Source organism: Globicephala melas, chromosome 21 (genome assembly GCF_963455315.2).
Source record: "Globicephala melas chromosome 21, mGloMel1.2, whole genome shotgun sequence".
Classification (NCBI taxonomy): Eukaryota; Metazoa; Chordata; class Mammalia; order Artiodactyla; family Delphinidae; genus Globicephala; species Globicephala melas.
In genome coordinates this window covers 13,356,941-13,382,855 of record NC_083334.1, presented here as the reverse complement: position 1 = coordinate 13,382,855, position 25,915 = coordinate 13,356,941, and the positions used below count along the sequence as shown (strand labels likewise).

The following is a 25,915-nucleotide window of genomic DNA, read 5'->3' as shown; positions in this document are numbered from 1 at the left end:
GCAAAAACAAAAAAACAAAAACAGAGAGAGGCAATGTATCAGATTTAAATCCCACTATCTGGCTAGTAAGATGACATTAAAGAGGAAAACTTTTAATTGATCACATACCAAAGTGATCAAAAGCATGTATAATGTAACTGGGCCACTTATTGGTTTCAGAGCAATAAAAAAAAGTTACTAGTAGTGGAACGTAGAGCACTTCTTTAGGCATGTGAAATATTACAAGTGCTTTACTAGCACCACCACAGTCACTCAGGAGATCTAAATGGCTCATGTTAGCATCACCTTCATCCAGTAAATGAGCATGAGGAAGTCCCTTTGTTCTTGGGCAGACCACCCCAACACAGCTGCAAACAACCCCATGGCCCTGGACCACCCGACCATGAGCAGAGAACTTCTAGTCCTTGGCTTAGTTTCACACTACCCATGGGTCAAATGCCAAGAGTATCAACCATTTTTGTGATCACTGTTATTAAAAAACAAAAGCCATAGTCTTTTTCAATAAATTTACTTATTTATTTATTTTTGGCTGCATTGGGTCTTCGTTGCTGCGCACGGGCTTTCTCTAGTTGCAGTGAGCGGGGGCTACTCTTCGTTGCAGTGCGGGGGCTTCTCATTGCGGTAGCTTCTCTTGTTGTGGAGCACGGCCTCTAGGCACGCGGGCTTCAGTAGTGGTGGCACATGGGCTCAGTAGTTGTGGTTCGGGGGCTCTAGAGTGCAGGCTCAGTAGTTGTAGCGCAGGGGCTTAGTTGCTCCGCAGCATGTGGGATCTTCCCAGACCAGGGCTCCAACTTCTGTCCCCTGGCAGGCGGATTCTTAACCACTGTGCCACCAGGGAAGTCCCAAATGCCATAGTCTTGAGATTCCTTAGCTGAAACACTTTTAAAAGCCTCAAGAATCCCTTTATGCTACAAATTAACATATAACATTCAACACTTTCCCAAGGAATCATTTTTAGGAAAAACCTTAATCATACATAATCCTATAGACAAAAGCCACTTTATTCCTAAAAGAAATATACTCTCATGCGTTTAAAACCATTTTCTAGTCTCTTGAGTAGCTTGTTATAAAATTAAGGGGTCAGTACATTTTACTGCAATTTAAAAAATTTTAGTTTGTGAAAGAAAAAAGTTAAAGAGATAAGAATTTTTAAATTCTAGTGCTTTTTAGAACATCAGGCAGATATTTCAACAACTTATGAACTGGGGACAAAATTTTAATTGAGTTAATACTTTTAGAGCGCTATACTGATAAATAACTTTAATCACAACTTCTCAAGTCTTCGGCAGTCTGTTATAGCTTCCCAAATATAGGTATGGCAGTTTTCAGGCACAGTACTAACCGGATGATGAAACCACAGCCAAACAACGCTTAATTGAGAAGTTCCTGAATTTGGGTTCTTAAAATGGAAACTGTCTTTAAGGGCTGGGAGAGAAGCGGGTGTGAATACGACAGCACGTGCATATCTAAGCATATTGTGAGCTCCTGTGTCTATCGTTACAACTTCCTTCAAAACAGTTTCTTACTTTTTATCTTTTCTTTCTCTCCCTAGTTATGGCTTTACTAATTATTGCCATCTGTCTGCATATTTCTTTTCTCTCTCTGCTTCATACTTAGATGTAATACCTACAATAAACATGTTTGTCACTACTCACTGCACCTGAATTAGACCTTTACTCTCTTTAATTTAAAAAGCTTAGATGAGAATAACGTTTTCTATGTTGGCTCTTTACCTAAAAGCGCTATTATTTTTTCCATCTCATTTTCCAAACTGATTTTGGATTTCCCTGCACCCCATCCCCCAGGGGGTCACTGGCCCTTAATAGAAAGAAAAAACAGTTATTCAGCCCTGTCCCATCCTCACAGCCTGATGGCGAGTCTGTAAGTAAGGAGAACAGGAAGATAAAAGAAAGCATCACGGGCCCAAAGTAACTGGGTAACCATGCATGGAAATTCCTTTTTTAAGGATTTAATATTTATGGAGCCAGAATCTCCTCGTGGCTAAACTACTACATGAGTGTAGATTAGTCACTACATACTCCTTTTCTTTCAGATCACAGAGATGGAATTCACTAATTAATCATTATCCCGAGGTGGAGAAAGAGAGAAAGAAGGGGAGGAAGGGAAGGAAAGGGAGAAGGCCGGCACTAAAACAGAGGCACATGTGCATTCCTGTGGCCCAGAGGGCAGTGGAGCAAAACCTGTCTTCATTCTCCTTCCATTTATAGGTTTGAAAAAAGGAACTCCACACGACAGAGACTTCCCCAAAAGATGTGTTACAGCAAATGCTAACCTCCCTCTCTCTGCACTACGCAGGTCCCTCCCATCCCTCAGGGAAAGCCTGCCTCTTCCTGACAACCACTTTCCTAAGAATGCTGGTTTTAGGAAAGGTGAGAGAAAAATGGGCATCCTTCTCCCTCTGTCACAAAGGGTAAGTGACAGAAGTCTTCACTACTCGATCCAGAACTGAGGACTTCGAGTACAGTCTGAGCAGTCCACCCTCATCTGATGTTTGGCCTCCATATCCCAATATTAAGATAGATGGGAGTTTGGTGAACCAGAACCCCTGCCATGTAAAAAATACACCTTATTTTTTACTTAATTAAAATAAATGAAACCTGTCTTCATTTTAAGATGTAAACCTAGCTTAGAACCAACTTGTCAAGATCACTTTTAATCACTCAGTGAGTTCCCTGGGGAGAGAAAGTGAGCAGCCTCAACATATAATTGCTCATTTTGAAAACGTTTTCCAGGCTTCCCTGGTGGCGCAGTGGTTAAGAATCCGCCTGCCAATGCAGGGGACATGGGCTCGAGCCCTGGTCCGGGAAGATTCCACATGCGCAGAGCAACTAAGCCCATGCACCACAACTACTGAGCCTGAGCTCTAGAGCCTGCCAGGCACAACTACTGAGGCCGTGAGCCACAACTACTGAATCTAGCGTGCCTAGAGCCCATGGTCCACAACAAGAGAAGCCCGCGCACCACCGCTCGCCACAACTAGAGAAAGCCTGCGCACAGCAATGAAGACCCAACACAGCCAAAAACTAAATAAATAAAAACCAAAGAAAACGTTTTCCAAAGACAGGGCAAAACCTGAAAGCTCTTCTCTGATATATGATTCTCAGCAACAAGGAATAGATGCCATATCAACAAACGCTTTCCTGAGTACATATCAGCTTTCTGTTTACTCCTGAACGTCAGCTGTTAGTCTATAGCCATGATACACTCAAATTCTCTTTGTGTCAGAGTAAAGACACCCTCTCCTGAGGGAACAACATTCGGAGAGAATCCACGTGGAGAGACCTGGGTACTCTGACACCATTAGCAACTAGACAACCAGGAATGATCTGGAATCCAGCTGAGACATACACCTCATTTTCCACTGTTTACAAGGATGACATTGCTTACTGTGTTCCTTGCTGTGGGAGCAGAGTTGGGGCTAGAACAGCCAGTCCATGACTGGTAATTCCTTTCATGCCTATTACCTGAGCTACTCAAATAAACAAGTGTTTCTCTCCTTTGCTATACACTTCAACAATAATAAAAAAAATTATTTATTTTGGTTTATTTTAAAAGGAAAAGCAATTGAAGGAGTGATGGGTATAATTTCCTGTAAAGCTATTGAAAGAGTGACTTATGTTAGGAAAACAAACACAAACCCCCAATCATCATTATCCACGTGGAGTTGTCACGTGGCCGAGTGTTTCCAAGTATTTTCAGCATCTGACAGTCTACCGGGATCTCATGACTAATATTCTCATTCTTAAACTATGTTATTCTCAAAACCATGGCTCCTTTCAAACCAACCATATTCTGCCTCCTCCTCAAAAAATAATTTAATCAAAACCAAAGAAACAAAGGACCCACACATATCCCTTCTGAGGAAGATAGGAAGACCCTGACGAAAGGCTGTGACATGAATGACAGCAGTCATGTCAGAATGGAAGCCGAGTGGCCACCGTGAGGAATTATGAGGGCTCCCAAGTCCAACAGGACTTCTTACTAATGGTAAGTCCTTGTCCCAGCCACTCCCTCTCTAGCTGAAGTGGGCTTATAACACCTCAGAGAATTAAAGGAAATAATAGCAAGGGTCCAAAAAAGAAACAAGACAGCAAGAGCCTGGCAGGAAAATAAACGAGTTAAGGGGGTTGCTCGGGGTCCCAACTGTTTCCAACAAAAAACGGAAATCAAGAATTTTATATCATATCTCCAAGTAATTCATTTTACTCCAAACACTGTGGGATTACACTGTTTGGACCAAATCCTGAGCCACATTGGAACGCTGGGCATCTGGTCTGTAATTGCTGGCTCACGGAAAAAATTTAGCAGTATTCCTGGCACATATAGCAAAGTACAGCTATTATCACTAATAAAGCTCAAAATGGAATCAACTTGCGACAAGTTGAGGCTAATCAGCTGGTTGGTTTAACAGCAGATTTCTTGGTTTTCTGAAGGTAAAGGTATAGTGGAAACAAAAGCAAGAGAGAAGGGCTGAAACTTAAGTCACCAAAATTAAGACACTACATAATAGAACAGTGTTCCCAAAGCATTGTTGCTTTTGAGGCTGTACTTTGCAGAGAGCAAAGTGTCCATGTCCTGGAGATGTTCTATTGCGTATGTACCTCTACACTTTCTATCACTGGTGAAGTTTTTAAGTATTCAAACGAAACCTGGTTTGATCAGAATCAGTTTCCTGGATTATGCTTTATAATGTTTAACCATGGATTGGTTCAAGATGGCGGAGTAGAAGGACGTGCGCTCACTCCCTCTTGCGAGAGCACCAGAACCACAACTGTTGAACAGTCATTGACAGGAAGACACTGGAACTCAACAAAAAAGATACCCCACATGCAAAGACAAAGGAGAAGACCTAATGAGATGGTAGAGGGACACAATCACAATCAAATCAAATCCCATAACCACTGGGTGGGTGACTCACAAACTGGAAAACACTTATACTACAGAAGTCCACCCACTGGCGTGAAGGTTCTGAGCCCCACGTCAGGCTTCCCAATCTGGGGGATCTGGCAATAGGAGGAGGAATTCCCAGAGAATCAGACATGGAAGGATAACGGGATTTGACTGCAGGACTTCAGCAGGACTGGGGGAAACAGAGACTCCACTCTTGGAGGGCACACACAAAGTAGTGTGCACATTAGGACCCATGAGGAAGGAGCAGTGATCCCACTAGAGACTGAGCCAGACCTACCTGCTAGTGTTGGAGGGTCTCCCGCAGAGGCGGGGGGTGGCTGTGGCTCACCGTGGGGACAAGGACACTGGCAGCAGAAGCTCTGGGAAGTACTCCTTGGCGTGAGCCCTCCCAGAGTCCAACATTAGATCCACCAAAGAGCACATAGGCTCCAGTGCTGGGTCGCCTCAGGCCAAACAACCAACAGGGAGGGAACTCAGCCCCACCCATCAGCAGACAAACAGATTAAAGTTTTACTGAGCTCTGCCCACCAGAGCAACACCCAGCTCTACCCACCACCAGTCCCTCCCATCAGGAAACTTGCACAAGCCTCTTAGATAGCCTCATCCACCAGAGGGCAGACAGCAGAAGCAAGAAGAACTACAATCCTGCAGCCTGTGGAATGAAAACCACATTCATAGAAAGATAGACAAAATGAAAAGGCAGAGGACTATGTACCAGATGAAGGAACAAGAGAAAATCCCAGAAAAACAACTAAATGAAGTGGAGATAGGCAACCTTCTAGAAAAAGAATTCAGAATAATGATAGTGAAGATGATCCAGGACCTCAGAAAAAGAATGGACGCAAAGATAGAGAAGATGCAAGAAATGTTTAACAAAGACCTAGAAGAATTAAAGAACGAACAAACAGATGAACAATACAATAACTGAAATGAAAAATACACTAGAAAGAATCAATAGCAGAATAACTGAGGCAGAAGAACGGATAAGTGACCTGGAAGACAGAATGGTGGAAATCACTGCTGTGGAACAGAATAGAGAAAAAAGAATTAAAAGAAATGAAGACAGCCTAAGAGACCTCTGGGACAACATTAAACACACCAACATTCTCACTAGAGGGGTCCCAGAGGGAGAAGAGACAGAGAAAGGGCCTGAGAAAATATTTGAAGAGATTATAGTCAAAAACTTCCCTAACATGGGAAAGGAAATAGCCACCCAAGTCTGGGAAGCACAGAGAGTCCCAGGCAGTATGAACTCAAGGAGAAACATGCCGAGACACACAGTAAGCAAACTGACAAAAATTAAGACAAAGAAAAATTATTAAAAGCAACAAGGGAAAAATGACAAATAACATACAAGGGAATCCCCATAAGGTTAACAGCTGATTTCTCAGCAGAAACTCTACAAGCCAGAAGGGAGTGACATGATATATTTAAAGAGATGAAAGGGAAGAAACTACAACCAACAATACTCTACCCGGCAAGGATCTCATTCAGATTCGATGGAGAAATCAAAAGCTAAGAGAATTCAGCACCACCAAACCAGATCTACAACAAATGCTAAAGGAACTTCTCTAAGTGGGAAACACAAGAGGAGAAAAGGACCTACAAAAACAAACCCGAAACAATTCAGAAAATGGTAACAGGAACATACATATCGATAATTAATTACCTTAAATGTGAATGGATTAAATGCTCCAACCAAAAGACACAGGCTCACTGAATGGATACAAAAACAAGACCAGTATATATGCTGTCTACAAGAGACCCACTTCAGACCTAGGGACACATACAGACTGAAAGTGAGGGGACGGAAAAAGATATTCCATACAAGTGGAAATCAAAAGAAAGCTGGAGTAGCAATACTCATATCAGATAAAATAGACTTTAAAATAAAGAATGTTACAAGAGACAAGGATGGACACTACATAATGATCAAGGGATCAATCCAAGAAGAAGATATAACAATTATAAATATATATGCACCCAACACAGGAGCACCTCAATACATAAGGCAAATGCTAACAGCTATAAAACAGGAAATCGACAGCAACACAAAAATAGTGGGGGACTTTAACACCCCACTTATACCAATGGACAGATCATCTAGACAGAAAATTAATAAGGAAACACAAGCTTTAAATGACACAACAAACCAGACAGATTTAATTGATATTTATAGGATGTTCCATCCAAAAACAGATTACACTTTCTTCTCAAGTGCGCATGGAACATTCTCCAGGATAGATCCCATCTTGGGTCACAAATCAAGCCTTGGTAAATTTAAGAAAATTGAAATCATATTAATGTTTAACCATGAGTTAGAAAAGGTCTTGTTCTCCTTATCGCTAAAAGAAATTTGTCAAACATATACTGAGAGGTTATCATTTAGGGAGACTGTATTGACAGAAAGTAGTGGTTTTGTGTGTTTTTACCCCTCTTAAGAATAATTTCTGTTTTAGATATTAGGAGAAGCTATTCTTTGAAATTCAAACCTACAAATGTTCTCATATGGTTTTTCTAGATTCCAAAGATGCTTCAATTTCTTTTAAAAATACTATTTCTAATTATATCAAGTGCAGAAACACATTCTATATTATAGATGCAATCCAAAATTAAATCAACTGATAACACCATTATCCAGAGATAATCACTATTGATATTTTGGTCTATTTCCTCCTAGTTAGCGACTCCAATCCTTACTATTACTTACTTTGGACAACGTACTTTTCTGTACCTCATGTCCTCATCTGTAAAACAAAGATAACAGCAGTACCTACCTCTTAGGGTTGATACGAGCATTAACTGAGTTAACACACATGCAGCACTTAAACAATGCTTGACAACACATTATTAATTATAAAAATTACTATTGGTACTTTTTTATTTTCATACACTTTTTTTTTTTTTTTTTTTGCGTTATGCGGGCCTCTCACTGCTGCGGCCTCTCCCGTTGCGGAGCACAGGCTCGGGACACGCAGGCTCAGCGGCCATGACTCTCGGGCCTAGCCGCTCCGCGGCATGTGGGATCCTCCCGGGCCGGGGCACGAACCCGTGTCCCCTGCATCGGCAGGTGGACTCTCAACCACTGCGCCACCAGGGAAGCCCTTATTTTCATACACTTTTGAAGAAATTAGGATCACAGTACTCACACAGTTCTGCACCTGGTTTTTCATGCTCAATATTATATCATGAGCATCTTTTATGTAATGAAAGATTTGGAATATATTATTTTGACTGACTTATACTGTAATTTAACTATAACTACTGCGTATTTACTTTGGCCTCACCATTTTTTCCCATTTTAAATGAAAAACATATTCCTTTCCATGCTATTGATCTAAGTGTAGTACCACCAAAAATGTTCTAAAAAATACTAAAAGTGTCTGTGAACCATACAGTGGATTTGGACTCTGACTGCAAAGGACTGTGCGCCTCGAGAATGTTGATGTGCTTCAAGCAGAGTCTTCTATCAGCCAACGAGAAACTGAAGGGACAACAGGGCGTGGGGGGTAGGGGACACTGAAGCACAAACTATGCAAAGCTGAACAGGAAAAGTCCCTGTCCAGACTCTTCAACCAACACTAACCTACGTGCCTTGAAAGCCCAACACTGCAGGGTATTTATTTCCAGGTGGGGAGATGAGTGATGGCCACACGGGCAGGTCAGGGCCTTCTCTACCTTCAGGGATACTTACACAGTAAAGTAAACCACTCTGGCCTCCGAAAGCATAAATCTCTATCATGATTTTACCTAAATGAATTTGGCAAGAGATCAATGGTAGATTAGATTATCAGTAGCTTCTGTAGCTTATTACTCCAGTTATCGAAGTATTGTTGCGTTCAGGCTGAAGGCCAACCCTGCCTGCATGCGGATGTAGGAATCAAGGTTCTGTTTCCATTTCTACAATGAAAGATAATCAGGATAGATCCTGAGACTAGATCCTATGACTGGGCACGAAATCAGCTACATCTTTTCTCTGAACAAACCTGAAACTCAAATGTGCTTCAGGATGGAGCATAACCCCATTATTATTACTATGGCAAAAGCATATGACATCACACGATAGTGGCAAGAGCACTTAATTGAGACCCAGGTAAAAGTAGGCGATAGTTGATTCTTTGCCATTTTCTTGCTGCTTATAATGAACATGTCCATTTCTCTGAGATTCAGTTTAAATAATGCCTGCCCTATTTATACTAAAGGATTATTATGCACCTCAAGAAGGATAATGCACGTAAAAGGGGTTTTTTTACATTACAAAACAGTATTCAAATATAGATTGTTATTATGGTGCCAAAAGTCTTAGTCCAAATTTTTTACGATGTTAATCAAAGAGTGATTATAGTTATATTACACGTGATTAGTATTATGACCTATCATACTTTCAGATTTGACTAGTATCACAAGCAGATTCCTTTAATAATGTTTCTTGGTGATTAATCTGCTTTCTAAGAGAAAAATGATTATTAATGCAAATGCAAAATCTCTATTAACTGATCAATAGAGGTATTTCTTGAGATAGGCTAATATACTAAGGATTGTTTTTCCATTCAGTTGGAAGAATTAAGACTCGTGGGAAGAAAATATGTGCTTCATTTCTAATGTCAAGGACTCAAGTCTGAAGATCCTTAGAAAACACACTCCACTTGATTACAAGGGAAATTTAAGTATATTTCAAACCAGACACAGATTTGGAAACTGAAATTATAACATGCACTTGAAAGTATACAGGCAGCAGCAGTTTGTCTAAACTGGCAAATATAGAACAAAGACTAGGGCTGGGGGAGAAGAATGAAGAAAAAGCACATTGGCTTAGGAAAGATCACTGAAAACTGGCATTAGCTTTTTGCATTCCTGCAAAGGTCTGTAGGAATAAAAATTCTGTAGCCATTTTATCACTGGCTTCCATTGTAATTTTGAGCTCATAAGGGAAATCAGAGGTTTCCAAGATATAAATCACATTTCCATCAACTCATTAAATCATCTCACACATACTAAGGACTCTGTGCATCTGCCACTTAGTTGGGTACCAGAGACAAAGGTAAATACATGACATTCTCTGTGCTCAAGGGGCTTAATCTATCCTTGATGGAACAGAAGCTCATAATCGAGTAACTGATGAGCTCTAACAATGGGGCAGGCTCTGCTTAGGAATTCTAACATTCTTCCCATTCTGGTATCTCCTCTACATTCCACACTCCGGTCCAGGTCACAGGAGAACAGCTACTCAAATATACAACCAATCCATGAGATCATTTCATGAGAATTTTGAAGGTCATACATACTGAAGTTACAAAAATTATTCTCATTTCATAAGAGTTCGCAATGAAACCACTGAACATAAATGTAGAAGAGTGGTTGCCCCTGCTTCAAAGCTATCATGTAACCCAACAACTCAATGAGTCACACAGAACTGCTTTTTTTCACAGAGATCTTTAGTAATGAAAGCAATCACTTTTTTTTTAAACTCTGTTACTGTCCTGGATACCGTAATACCATTCTTATTAAATCTGTTGATTGGCTTTTAAATGAAAACTGGTGATAAGACATTTAGGACCTGGTTAGAAAAATATCACATTGGTAATTTGATTCCAATTCCAGCGGGATTTCTATTTTCATAGTTCCCTTGAAGCGAAAAGCTGAGCTCTGGGCAGTGGCCCGGATAACACACATGTACAAGATATTGAGGTGCGTGAGATGGATTACTACCATAAAACTACTAGTTGCAAAAAAACCAAAAATACAATTCAAACAGGCCGATTTTTACATCCCTCCTAACTGGAGAGTAAAAATCATCTGCCCCAGCCTAGGTCTAGATCATAAAAATTCTTTCTTCCATTTCTATCTAAAATAAATGTGTTCAAATTCAAAGAATAAAACCTTCCCTCATGAGAAACATGGTATTAAAGACAAGCCTTAGTGCGGCAGCCACTCTACCTCTGAGCAGAGAGAATGCAGCAACGCTGACTCTCATGTGTGGGTCCGTCAGACACGGACACCGCACGCGGTTCCAAGTCTCCTCGGCCCTTGCTGACATCCGGAGGCCCCCATCCGCTGCCTGAAAATACACTAACTCATTTTCAAGAATCACTTGGGGAATCTGTTCTAATGCAGATTTCTAGATCCTATTCCTCCCTCCCCCCACAAAGATTCTTAATTCAGAAAGTTTATAAGGTGTGTCTTTGACATACAGCATTTTTTAGCAAGAATTCCTAAGTTATTTGTAAATCCTTAGACCCCATCTTGAGAAACACCACTAAGTGGTCGTGACGACAAAAGATTATGACCCCTGAAAAAAGCTGAGTTGTTTTATTCTTTGGAAGATTTATTTTAAGACAGGAGTAGAGCAATCATTTTACATAAATTGGGGCAGTCACAAAGGATTCACCGAAGCTCTTTCCACCTGTCTTAAAAATTACCTCAACACGCCATCCTCCTCACTGTGGGCAATTAATTTGCCTCTCAGTTACCAAGACAGTTGAGGCAACCCAGTTTGAAACATCTCAGCTCCCTGCCGGCTGCCTGCGAGCTTCTCTCTCTGCTCCCACTTTTACCTCTTTCCCATTAGTCTCAAGACTAAACCCTCCACCAGTGCTCTGGTCCCGTCAGCCTGGGCGCTGCTCTAGCAAGCATCCTGTCTCTGGGATTTCCCTCTCTACTTTTCAAGCTTCCTCTTTAACCCAAAGATGTGATTAAATCTCTCCTCAACAACAAAAATTCCCAAAGCACAAGCACCACACGCACCTGTGAACGCCGCCCTCTCTCCTTCTCGTCCAAGCTCCCAGGGGGCACCGTGCACCCCGCCTCAGCCTCCCCACCTGTCCCCCACCCCTCACCTGAGAGGATAAATACCACATCTGCCCCACGTCCACCTTGCCCTCCCCAGACACCACCCGCACAGGTGTCCAGGGCCAAATGCAAGGACACTTCCCTGCCCTCTTTCTGGACTCCCCCCACCTCACCCAGCACCTCTGGCCACTGGGTCCCTGTTGCTCTCTTGGCTTCTCTGGGTTTCTCTCTCCTATGCACCGTCCTTCTCCCTCCTCTGCCTGCCCTTCAGCTTGCTGCTTCTCAACCACGGCAGGCCACCCTCGGCAGTCTCATGGACCTGTAGCTTTAACTACACGTGCACACTGACCCCCACCAGACTTGTTCCCCCGATCTCTCCCTCTAATAGCAGAGCTGCAAGCCTACGTGCAGGCTGAACATAACCACAGGCATCTCAAAATCCGCATGGTCAAAACTTACCTCCTCACCTTCCACCATCCCAAACCTGCCCACGTGGACCATGTCCATTCAGCCACCCAAGTCAGAAACCTGGAATTCACCTGACTTTTCCCTCTCCTCCCTCCACAAATGTTTATTGGGCAGAACTGAAGAGCGTGGTAGAGTTGACCGGATGGAAGAGCTTTAACTAGGTCTTTAACAACAAGAACTGAATGTGCAGAAATGGGGGCAGAGGTCTTCCCAGGGGCCCATGGTGCAACACGTACACCCCATAAAGGTAAATTCAGGAACAGCGAGAAGCTTGGTTAAAGTGAGGAGTAAGTGAAGGTGTGAAAGGCTAAAAAGAGAGCATCCTCCTATCCTGAAAACCTTGGCTATGAAGCGAAACATTCATTGTTTGGACTCCACTGCTTCCTTCCTCCTTAAAGGGCTGGCTAGGCCAGTCACAGCATCATGGTCCCCTCCCGCAGCCAACAATTCCATACAGGCGGGTACCCGCCCAAACCTTGCCAAAGAGACACGAAGGGAACACTGCCACTTCATTTCTAAGAACACTTTCCTTGTTCCAAAAGGGCCTTTCCCCATCTAGATCTCATCCTGTGTGGCTATGGTGCCTGAAATGCCTGCAGCCATCTAGCCACTAGCCAGGGCGTCAGGCGCACCCACGGGGAGGGCAGAGCTAAGAAAGATACAGAGATGGTGCTGAGGCTGGATATTCCCACGTGGAGCCTGCCCTACCTCTGGGTTATGTATCATTTCTTAAGGTAATAAAACTCCTTGTTGCTTAAAAAAAAAAAAAAGTAGGGATACAGGTATAAGTCATGTTTAGAAAACACTGGGTTAAAAAACAGCTAAACAGGTTCATTTACTAGGATTTCTCACAACGTTAGCATAGCAATACACAGTGTAAAGCTTCAAGAACTTGGTTTCTCAAATTTATGCGACTCCCCCCAACCCCCGCAAGCCTCTCATCCTGCCTCTTCTGTTTTTGCAGTATACCTAAAAGCATCTCTGAAATTAAGTGTTTATGGATCATAGCGTAGAAAACTGATTTTTCCTAGAACAGATGAAAAGAATGTATGACTGACTGTTACGATACAGTATAGTGACAGCAGAGTAGCACAGAAAAAGTGCCATGGGACCCCAGAGGCTTCACTGCCATTCTACGAGGTTCTCACTCAGAATGGCAGGTGGGTCTCACATTATATCTCAACTCTAGTAAAATTTTAGTGGCTGCCTGGAATGCTATGTTGAAAAGGATTCTGAGGCTTCATCCAGACTTGGGGGGGGGGGGGGAAAAAGCTGCCTTACCTGATTAGCAATGACTGCCATGAGCACAGAAAGGGCAGCTGTGACATCATTCTGAGACCTCTAACGTGACACTAATTCCTAAACAGATCCTAGAACCAGCCCAAAGATTCCCAAGTTTTTTAAAACGTGAATCAGGTTTTAAATTAGACCAAACTAATGTTTAATAATTAAAATGGTAATAAAATGGTTAACTACAGAGGCTCCAAAATAAGAAAGACCTGGGTTTGTTTTAGTTCTTCCACTTGCTCCAGGCACATGATTTAGCCTCTCTAAACCTCAGTTTTCCCATCTGTAAAATGAGATTAACAGTCCCTACCTCACGTGGAAGATATAAAAATTTAACTGGGTAATGCATATATGCACCTGCATACAGTAAATGCAATAAATATTAAGTTTAGCTATAGCAATTACTAAGGCAGTCACTTTATGACATTCACATTATGACTCTTGTAGTGCATTTATTGGTCCACTGTATTCACAGCCATGGGTTAGAGTAAAATGAATCAAACTGAGGCCATAGAAACCATTTTCCTGAACCCATAAACAATGTCAATTTATAGGCTATCATAAGCGAATGGCAAAGACGACTGCAAAGCACTGTTCAAACTAAGTGTTACCTGTCTTGAAGAAGACATAGAGTATATAAATCTAACTACTGAGTGATTATTCTCTGCAAAAGACAGACCTCATACATATTTCTTCCAACCTCTCCACAGAGAAGGCCAAGACACAATGACCAAACCAACAGCTATGAGCCTCCCTAACACCTAGAATGAGTCCCCCACTCTCTCAGGGGCACAGGGCTTTCAGTGCTAAAACCAAGACAGTTCTGAGCAAACCAGGACAACTGGTCACCCTACAAACAAATGAGCAGGTGAAGTCCCAACAGTTGGCTCTGAGTCTGGCTGTGCTGCTTAGAACTGAAACAGAATGAGTTCATGAAATACTATTTTCCCTTAAAAGAAATCAGGGCTCTTTGTGGAGAAATGGCTAATTCCAGGTGTGAGCAGAAAATGCTCAAAATGAACCTGAAATATCTTATTATACCAGATAGCAAGAAAACTCTCAGACTTAGTAGGGTCATATCAAAAGGACTCAGGAGCCAACTTGAAAAGGTTCCCACTGGGCAGAGATGGGACTGCCTAAGCTTCAAAAAAGATAATAATTACAATTAATTGAAACCCACCAAATACATTCAAATCCATGAGTTCACAATATTTTTTTAAACACATAACTAATTGGTCACCTTCAGAGGATGATGGGGAACCAACTCATTATCTTGGAAAACTGATAATGGGAAAGAATCTAGCATTTATCCTGCTTTTCTATAGGAACTGTACCACTGTGCAACCAAATAGTAGATGATGGAAAAATGTCTCTTTTAAAAAAATATTCAAACCAATAAATAAGACAAATGACAGAATTAAAACATCCCTATTTGTCACCCCCCAAAAATTAATAGATCCAGGTATTGAGGATCAACAGCTACTAACATGACAAAATGAAAGACAGCCAGATATTATGTGCCTCCCGATGAAAGGTCACACCACCACCTACAGTCCTGCCAAAGGGGTCAAACACAAGTCTGATCAGGCCTCTGGGTCCAATGTCAATTTGCAGGACATACAAAGGAGGAAGGAACAAGCTGAGCTGTATCATTCATATGCAGCCAGCAAAATCCAGACTATAGGACACTACAGGACAACTGCTCCAGGTTCTTCAACAGATAACCCATAGGGAAAAGAAAAGGATACTGGGAAGACTTAATTTTTTCAAATGGGCAAGACTAAACCATAGTGTCCACAGATGCATGGTTGACTGATAAAACTGTAACAACACGTAAGGACGTGATTATTATAGAGTCAAGATGGCGTTACTTAGGTGGAAGGGAAGGGAATGCCATTGGGGTGGAGATACAGGGGGGCTTCTGGGGCCTCTGGAAGTTACAAGGGTATTGTCTTTATAATCACTCATCCAACTATATGTTTATTTTGTGTAATTTTTCTGAAGCTGCATCTTTATTCTTATAGAAAAGTTTTTTTAAAAAGGTGAAAGTGTAACATCTACCATTTAACACCTTCTAATTCAAAGCACTTTTACAAATACTAGTATTTATATTTTCAAATACTATCACATTGTTCCAAACAACCTCTTAAGGTATTTACTATCTCCACTTTTCAGATAAGGAGACTGGGGCTTAGGAATCTTAAGTGCCCACTGTCACAGGGTTATTAAAGCAGAGCTAGGTTCAAATTCAAATAACTGGCTGACTCCAGAACCATTCTCTTTATGCCTATGCTCTACTGATCCCCAGGGATTCAGTCACTCAAGACATATTTATTGCTTACCTACTTAATCATGCTAGATGTTAAAGACACAGCGGGGAGTTTCTGCCTTCATGGAGTTCAAGGGTTAATGAGAAAGACGGACAAGGAAACGTCCAAGTATAAAACACAACTGTGCTAAGTACAATGAAGAAAAGGTCTACGGTGCCACAAGAATATATGAGCCTCTCTGCAAAAGTGATGGCTGAGCACTGAGGAGAAGTTAGCCAGGTAAGGGCGCAGCGGGGCTCCAGGCAGAGCAAGCGATGTTCAATGTTGCCATCCAAAGAGCAAGGTTGGCACTTTGAGGGCTGAGGATAGAGCATGAGAAGTGAAGGTAATTATGACAGGAGACCAGGCTGGAGAGCTGGCAAGAACAGGAAGCTGACGGCTCTTAATTAAAACTGCTGCAGAAGAGGGATTGGACTGGGTGTGCATTTTTAAGAGAAGAAATTGGAGGAGCCGACAGGGAGGCAGAGAGATGAACTGAGGGGCTACTGCAGTCACCTAGGAGGCACATGATGGCAGCTGGGACCAAGCAGGAGAGATGGAAACAAGTGGATCGACGTAAGATACTCAAGAGGTAAGGAGACAGGTCTGGAGGATGGACTACAGGTGGGGAGGAAGGAGAAGGAGAGGTCAGGAAGGAGTCGGGCTTCTGGCTGCAGGACTTTCGGAGGTGCTTAGTCACTGACGCAAGGAGCAATGGGAGAGGGACGGAGACACTGATCACAAGACAGATGGGGCCTTGGACCTGTTGAGTTTCAGGCACCACTGAGGGTACCACATGGAAAGGTCAAGTTAAGCAGTTGAATAAGTGAGTCTAAGCCTGAGGAGGAAATCTCGACTCCGTGTAGAGATGGTTATTGCAGGGGTCCCCAGGGAAGCCCGCCCAAGAGTGAGATACTTCCAAAAATGGGATCTCAAGGATGATCAAAATTCAAATCTAGAAAACAAAGCAACCTCCTGAGCTAATCTAGGGGTTGCAATCTCAGAAAGGTTTAGTGAAATGGGAAAAAAAAATCAGAAGGAATATGAGATTAACAACTGTGACTCAGGAAAAACGTCACAATTTCTGGGATGTTTAAGGTGTTAATTCCACGCCTAACAAGTTGGCAGGCTTTGCACATGGCCCTCAGGTGTATATTTGTTGGAGTATATTTGTATACGAGGAAGAGGCCTTTGGGAGGTGCCTTGCGTGTAGCCGCTCAAGGTTGGAGACAGAGAAAGCTCTGGAGCTAGGAGAGAGAGCCCGAGCTTGACCCCAGGGGCTGCTCTGAGCCAGGTACAGAAAGGAGACAGACAAAAGGGATGGGGCTGTCTTCACAGGAGATGCAAACAAAGACGTAAGCTCCTCAGCTTCTATTACACGGTAAAAAAGAAAAAATTTTAAGTATACCCGAGTGAAAGAAACAAGGCTACATTCTCAACTTCCAAAAAGCACATAAAGCGGCTTTGGCTCAGGAGAAAAACAAAAACAAAACAGAAGGACCAAGCACACCTGGATATCCACTTTTAGGGGACTGAGACAGCAGTAGCCCAAGAAGAAATGTGCTTTTTCACAGACTGGCACGGGTGACAGAAAGAAGGCTCTCTCAAATGTTTTTCAGGCACCAGGAATGGAAGAACATAAGTGAACATATTCATAAACACATAAATACTGCCTGTGGGCTGGCAGAAATGAGGGGAGAGCTGCGGGATGCGGTCCTGCATGAGGCCACAGGAGCAAACCCTAGACAATTTGAGTTACTGCTATTAATGTAAACTCACTCACACATACAAGGTGGGTGAGAACTACAGAAATTCAGGTAACTTTAGAAATGAGTATTTGTTAAAAATGCATCCAACTTTCCAAGAAGTGTATTCTACACTAAAATGAAAGCTTACTAAACAGATCTTAGTGACCTAAACAAGTTCCAGTGTCTTATTCTAAAAATGTACTATTCATTCCGGTTTCCCCTTTGGCCTCGGAGGCATTTTACTTGGAGTTACCATATTCATTTTCCTCTACATCCAGCTCATGGCGTTCATACATGGAAACCCCAGGCTGACTGACAAATGTACCAGGACTGGCCAGTGCCTAGAGTCACTGATAAGCATGGGCCAGCCCTGGGGACAGACTGGCAGAGCTCACTCTCCTAACTGCATTCTCCCAAAGCAGCATCTGAGCTGAAAAGCCCACCAAAATGCAACCAAACCCCACTGGGCTTTCTGGAAAGCTCCACTGTGCTTAGAGAAACTAAATAAAACACCCCAGGACTAAAGGAGGGTGTAGGAGTGAGTAACTGAACCCAAGCCCTGGCCCCCCAGGGTACCCAGCAGAGTCCCTGAGAAGGGCTGCCTACCTACCCCTGTCATGTCATCTCCACCCAAACAACCAACCCTCATTTAGAAAGTGACCTAACAGTGAAGTTGGTAAAAATACAAGTTCCAAGTTTGCAAGTCTTTCAAAAGCAAAGCTGCAAAAAAAAAAAGGGCAAGTTGGTATGCCATCATTTTAATACTAACAGCCTTCTACAGACACTTCCTTTTCTAAAGCCTAAGCCCTCAGCACCAAACTTGCTGAGTCACCTTTTTTTAAGTACAATTGTGTGCACTATTCTGACTGCACAGGGTTCATACATTCTAAGGAATCTAGGGCACTTCCTACCCCCAAAATGATAAGGTTAGGAAATGAAACCTAAGGTATTTTTAAGAAGGCAACATTCAATTACTAAGGTGACATCGTAGCATGTTGCCAAAGCAAAAGCAGCTTAAGATTCAAGGGAGTTAGAAATAAGCTTCCTGGGAATGACCAGAATTTAGGCTCCAAGCAGACCACTCAAGCTTGGAGACTTTGGTCTTCACATTTGTGAATAAACAGTAGGACCCTTTGGTTTGGGGCTTGAATTTATTATTTAGAGGGAATGTTAAGATACTCTAGAAAAGATTCTTGAACCAATCTGTAATAACTACTGATAATTAACATGAAAGAACCGTCTCACTCAATCTTGACTTTTCGCCTCCAGACTCCATTCACACAACTTCATTAACTCTCACTTTTTATCAGTGCAACTGATCAGTGTTTCTCCTGAGTCCCTCCCAATCACATTTCCATTTAACATTTCTAAAGCCCAGCTCTGATGCTACACTCCAGAGCTCAGAAAGTGTGAGTACCTGCCCCAACTACAGACTATAATCCAACCCTACTCTCCCAGCTGAGGACTTCCACAGCCTGGCCCAAACTACCTCTGCAATCCTACCTCTGAGGATTCATCTCATACACTCGCCGGCAACTCAAAACCCAAAAAGTACATGTACTCCGTCTCTAAAACGATTTGCTGGGTTTGTTTTGGTTTTGTACAAATTGTGAAAATATATATTGCCGCCTTCAGACAGTTTTGCTAAATTCAAAAACACACACATCATTTCTTAGAATACATTTGCTAGTTTTGATGAGCATTTTTTTTATGTTCAGGTTTAATCGTGTATTGTAGCTTCCTACTTTGAAGTTATCACTATTCATATATAACTTATGTTTACTAACCCTTAGAAATAGTTCCTTCATAATAAAGATACAGAAAATAATTTTCCTTTATGTGTAATCACTGTTTATATATCAAGAGATTATAGGTATCAAAAGCTCCCGTTTTTGAGTACATATTTGTATTTGCTTGTATATACATAATATACATTTGGAAGAATAATCAACTGTTAATAATGGCTGCCTATAAGGAAGAGAGATTTTTTTTCCACTGCATATCTTGTTATATGTGTTTTTATTAAAGCCATGTGATTGTATAACCTGCATAAAAAGTTAAATTTAAAAATTATGATTTGAATGAATTTAAGGCAAACAAACCTTACACTACAGAGTTAGGTAGATTTAAGGGGGTCTCAAAAGCCAACTTCCTCAAAAACATTTTTCCCAGTAGCCACCATGACTTAAATCCCCCAGTCAAAATACAATCAAATATTCTGAAGACAGTAAGTGTATTATGCCACTATCCACTATCAAATTACTGAGGATTAGTTTATCACATTAGCATAATAAAGGGAAGTCACAAAGAGGCTGTGTATAGTCTCCCTAAGTCTTGTTTCTTTTCCTTTTTCCCTCGAGTAACTAAATCAAGTTTGTTTTACTCAAAAGCACTTTTGTATTGGTAAAAGAACTCATTTAGGGATTCTAGAAGTCCTACCCAAGCCAAGTGGCACCATGGGTTGCTGTGTGAATGTTTTTACTGTCTCTATAAACATCTGCTCTCCCCTCCAGTCTTCCCTATCAGTCTAATCTACTCAGCCTGAGAGGATGGGAACAGGGAGAGTCTGTTCACCTTTGATTCCTCCCCAACACTAAAAACACTGCCATGCACTTAACAGAAAGCAATTAGTGAAGCTCTCAGTGACACCTACTGCAAGACTATGATCCCTTCTCTAGGGAACTGTGGTTGAAACTTCAAATCTAAAAATGTCAGTTGGATTCTCAAGTCTGTTCTCATCTCAAACAATAATCCATTCACTCAGGACAAAAATCCATCTACAGAGAACTTACTTATGTGCCTGGCACTGACACTCAGCAACTAACTAGGCCAAAACTGATCTCACGAGATCAGAAAAGCAGATATGCACCAGATCTTCAGTAAATGTAAGAGATTTGATGAACTTCTTGAACTTTGCTATCTGTCTAAACTTAGAAAAGTCTTTAATGTTTTCTTCACATAGCAATGGACCGCAGTTTCCCATATGCTACTAATCGCCTGACTTGTGGACTTTCTTGCATCAGCCCTCCAATCCTCATTAGTTAACTGCTTATTTTTTAACTTAATGGGATGTAAATCAAGAAGTGTCTAATAAACTACAATGTAAAAGAGAAAAATCCATAATTATTATGTGAATGATTGACTTTTTAAAATTTATTTATCTTATTTATTTTTGGCTGGGTTGGGTCTTCATTGCTGCGCACGGGCTTTCTCTAGTTGCCGTGAGCAGGTGTTACTCTTTGTTGAGATGCACAGGCTTCTCATTGAGGTAGTTTTTCTTGTTGTGGAGCACAGGCTCTAGGCACGCGGGCTTCTGTAGCTGTGGCACGTGGGCTCCAGAGCGCAGGCTCAGTAGTCGTGGCGCACGGGCTTAGTTGCTCCGCGGCATGTGGGCTCTTCCCAGACCAGGGCTCGAACCCGTGTCTCCTGCATTGGCAGGCGGATTCTTAACCACTGCGCCACCAGGGAAGCCCATGATTGACATTTAAAGAAGTTATTCCCTCTTATTCCTATCGCCAAAATGTAAGAAATTATTTCCCTTTTTTCCATTCTATGAAGATGCACTTAGATCCTGCTGGTCCAGGAATGAAAGTAAGTTTTCTGAACTACTGATTCACTATTCCCATATTCTTCTTGGTGCTGCCTTGGTTAGATCATGTGCTAGGGTCAAGTAACTGTGGCTAGTGAATCTAAGGCTCTTGGTCCGCATGAGTTAACTGGCCTGGCACAAGACCAAACTACGACCTTGGGCTCAGAACACCACACTCTGGCAGTGTACTCAGCAAAGGCGGGCTAGCAGCTGCTGCCCAGGAGCAAGCCAGCCCCATGGCATCACAGCTCCAGTCGGCTGGCCTACAAAAAGCCCAAGTGTTTCTAAAGTGGGGCCCAGGTAGCAACTGTCAAGACTTTACCATCAACCTTTCTGACCTTACACAGGTTTTTGCCATCTGAATATACCACTGGATGTTATTTCTACCCAAGATGGAAATTTAGTTTTACCACTTTAATTAATAGTGATTCCCAGCCAAGTAAAAACAAAATCCTTGCACGTAAGAGACACCCAGTAAATATTAGATTGACTGAAGGGGGAAAGCACAGAGTTAATGATCACTGGATATACCACTGGATGTTATTTCTACCCGAGATGAAAATTTAGTTTTACCACTTTAATCAATAGTGATTCCCAGCCAAGTAAAATCAAAATCCTTGCACATAAGAGACGCCCAGTAAGTATTAGATTAACTTAAGGGGGAAAGCACAGAGTTAGTGACCGCACACTGACATAATTTTCTTCATTATCATCAGCAAACACTCACAAAAGATGTCAGTCATGAGTCCTAACCGCATAGAGTTGACAGCCAATAACTACCTTGTGAAGCATGCAGGAGCATTTGAACACTCCTAGACATGAAAACACCTTTTCCCTTTTAGTTTAGGCTTCTCTGGTTGCCTGCTTTTAATAGTGTATGTATTTTTTTCCTCTATAGAAGGAAGCCAAGAAGGAAAAAAAAAAAAAAAAGGAAAGAGAAGGAAGGAAAGATGGACAGATAGGATAGATCCCCGTGTCTGACACGTCTAGCTGACACTAGAAGAACCCAAAATATGTAAGAACAAATGAGGATTCTTTTCTTAATGCTGAATCAAAACTTCTGTAGTGAAGTAGTCACTGTATTGTAAGAAGCACCATTTGGTTCACTCCAAAACAGCCTCCCCTCCACCTGTGTTAGATGACCGGTGTGGTCCAGCTCCTACCACCACAGAAAGGACAGTTTATACTACACCACATGCTTATGCTTCCATTCATAAAGAACATTGTTTTAAAATCTTAAGCATAAATTATTGGAAATACAGCACAACAAAAGGCTTGAGTAAACTGACTGGTACTGTAAATATATATATATAATTTTATGTGAATAATATGCATTTCAATTCTAAGTAACACAACCTAGAAAGTAAACATCCTAGTGTACTTATTTTCTTATTTAACATTGTAGAAATCTGAATTCAAAAAGAAATGACCAATAATCTACTTTCCTTAAATCATACTTCACCTCTTCTACTGCCTGAAATCTTTGGGTAGTATACATGAGAGATTACATATGCTGCTTCATTTTCTGTCACCTTTAATGTAGTATTTTCTCTGCTTCCTCTACTAAAGCACCTTCCCGGATGATAACCCAAGTTTTACCAGAGGTACAAGTGAGTTGGGAGGTTTGAGGGGATGTATTTTCCAGGAAAAGGGGAGGTAACCCACAACATGAGGCTTCCAAGCCCTCAGAGTGAGCTGCAATCCTACAGCTTTGACCCTGACCCCACCATCTAAACTTCCTGCCCTCACATATCAGGCACTCTTAATCACTTTGACTCTTAGTTACTTTTGGTTTCATAAGCATTTACCACTACCCAAAAGTAACTCCATTTATTTATTGCCTGATTCCCCCATAAGAATACAGTCTCCAGAAAGCAGGGCTTTTGCCTTGTTGATTCAACCCCAGCTTCCAAAATAATACCTGGCTGGCATAAAATACTCAATAAATACGTCCTGAATGAATTACAACGTCTTACAATACTCTAAAGAATTCTAACGTCTAACGGGTGGGTGACCTAAGCCAAGTCAGCCCCTCTGCGTCAAGCTTCCTCGTCTGTAACAGGGCATAAAGTCATCCCGACAGGGAACGGTTATCGGAACCCAAGGTAATGACCAGCCCAGGGAGCAGCGCCTGCGTACAGCGACCGCCGCGCTCCCCTCGCTCCCACTCGCTAGCTGCAGAGCCACAGCGAAGGTCTGGAAGGATTGTTCAGCTACCGAGGCTGGAAATGAGGATGGTGTCGAGCAACTACATCGCCTACTAACGTGCATCTCGGCAAACCCACGGAGCCCGGAGCCCGCCCCGCGCGGGGGCCGAGGGGACGCGAGCGTCTCCCCGCCGGGCCGGCCCACCCCAAGCCCCGTTTCCCTCGGGCGTCCGCCGAGCCGGGCCGAGAAGACGGGCCCGCCGCGACCCCCGGCCCTCCCGGAGCTGGCGGCGGGCGCCGGAAGCGGGCGGGCCGGGCGAGGCTGCGGGCGGGCGCGCGCGGCGGCGGCGGCGGCTGCGGCGGGGAGACCCGTACTCACCTCCGGCGGGCGGCGGGCGGCCGCGGCCAGCCGTCTCCAGGCGGCAGCGAAGTCGGGCGGCGGAGCTCGCGGGCTCCGGCAGACCAGAGAGAACAAGGTCCCCAGCAAGAAGGCGGCCGCAGCGCAGCCCAGGTACAGGCTGAGCCTGAGCAGGACGGTGCCCGGCCCCGCGCTTCCCGCTTCCCAGCAGCCGGGCCCCAGGAAGCAGAGGGGCACGGCGGCGAGGGCGGCCACGGCCACCGGCGCCCGCCAGCTCCCGCCGCCAGGGCCCCCGGGGGCTGCCGCGTCCTCCCGGGAATCCGGCCGCCGCTCGCTCGGGGCTTCCGTGAGGCCGGCGCCGCTGCTGTCGGTGGCCTCGGGGTGCATGCTGCTTCCTGGGCCGCTAAGGACAGGCACATCTCCTGCCCTGCTCTCTCCCGGCGCTGCCCTGGACGGTGGCCTCCAAGCGGCGCCTCCTCCCCTCGCCGCTCCCGCCGCTCTGGAGGCAGAGGGAGTCCGCGCTCATGCCCTCGCCGGCGGCCCAACGAGGGAACGGCTCCAACAGACGCCGCGGAGCTCTTCTCGGCGACCCCTCAGCGCCGCCACGCGGCGCCGGGCCCTCAGCAGCCCGGCCGGGCGTGCCCAGGTAGCCGGACCCGGCTGGGACTCGAGCCGGCCGGGTGGGGGCGGGGACGGGGACGGGGGCGGCCGTGGAGTGCGTGTCAGAAGGGGGCGGAGAACCACAGCGGCCGGCTGAGCAACTGCTGGGAGGTGCCCGGCCCCGCCCCGCCCGGCCGCCCACCCGCGGTGCGGGGGCGGGGTCCGACTCGCCGCTGCCCAGCGGGGAAGGGGCGCCACCAATCCCGGCGAAAACTGCCTTCCTGCGCTCCTCCCCGCCCCTCCCCCAGCATACCGTCTGTTGATGGACATTTTTGCTGCAGGTGTTAGAAGCGTTTGTAATTCTCGAGCTCAGGTGATCCCTTAATCCTCTCCCCGCGCATCACTGACAAGTAACCTCCTCGCATGCTTACAGCCCCCAAAATTTCTGCGCCGTTTGCACCTGCTATTTAAATAGGCAACCGTTCCTGATCCTCACTTTTAACACAGTTCTCCTAACAACCTTCCCTTTCCCACGCAGCCGCCTCAGGAACGGAATCAGACAAATGTGGAGCAGTAGATGAAGCCTGCAATTCCTACTTACGGAAAGGCCCAAAAAAGTCTGCCTGGTGCCAGAGGGTGTGCACAGCTGCCATAGTCACTGGCTCCAAGTCCCTGTATTTTTGTCGCCGACGATTCAGTACAAATGCTACTACCCACGCAAGTGAAAGTAGTCCAGATAATTTTGAGAGTACATATTTTCTTCTCCTATCATGGTCCTAGCGTTAATATACAGATAATGCTTACTGAGAAGATGCCAACATGCGAAATACTAGAAATTATGAACGCCAGCAAAGCAGCAGATGTATCTTTAATGAATAAAGGAATTCTAAAGACGTTAATGATAATTTAAAAGGGGGTGATAGAGAGGGCAAATCAACAATAGAAAGGGGAAGAAAGGGAAAGAGAGGTAAACAGATGAGAGAAGCCGAGAAGGATACGGGAAACATTAAAAAGCAAAAGCCCAGAACTCTCTCCATGCAGCAGTCATGAAGAATTTCAACAGTTTAAAAGCGCTATTGTTTCCTAATAAATTGAGTTATATCCTGCTTCCCAGGAGACATAGTTAGGAAAAGTAAGCATTAAAATATATTTTCAAATACTGTGACTATACTGGGTTTTTCTATAAGCAATATCTGTCGTTTCAAGAGGAAAAAATATATAACATTCATACAAAGTAAACTATTTAGTGGATATTTATTCTTTTAAAACAAAGTATTATCGAAGAGGTTATTAATCAAAAGAAGAAATACCAGTGTCCATAGACATAAACAGCCCACCCATGTATTCACATCATTGTAATAAATTTTCCTGGAATGGCATGGATTTCAAGTGGGAGATGAAGTAGGAGGTCTAAAAAAAATTATCCCTAATATTAAGCCCTAACAAAACAGCATAGAAATGAATTATTTTATGTACCTATATAAAAATAAATATGTTCACATTTGTCATTTTTTTTAAGTTTATTGGGTTTTTTTTGTTTTTTTGTTTTTTTATTTTTTTTGTGGTACGCAGGCCTCTCACTGTTGTGGCCTCTCTCGCTGCACAGGCTCCGGACACGCAGGCGTAAAAACTCTATCTCGTTTCGTCATCCCTTATTCCAAATGAGAAAAAACAGGGTTTAAATCCAT

At 43.4% G+C, this 25,915-nt stretch overlaps 1 protein-coding gene across 4 annotated transcripts in view; it reads right to left on the bottom strand.

The window, feature by feature from the left end:
- SNX25 (sorting nexin 25) overlaps positions 1-25,915 on the bottom strand; it is a 116,520-nt gene that overhangs the window by 85,105 nt on the left and 5,500 nt on the right. Inside the window, exon 1 of one of the 4 annotated variants that reach the window (XM_060291524.2) lies at positions 24,541-24,692. The exons of 1 other annotated variant lie outside the window; for it this stretch is intronic. Coding sequence is in view for 2 of the 3 variants with exons in the window: in XM_060291523.2 (XP_060147506.1) it covers positions 23,649-24,014 (366 nt within the window). In the remaining variant the exon portion in view is untranslated. Of the gene's footprint in view, positions 1-23,648; positions 24,338-24,540; positions 24,693-25,915 lie in introns of those variants that run through there. 2 more of the 4 variants (XM_060291523.2, XM_060291522.2) reach the window with 2 other exon arrangements.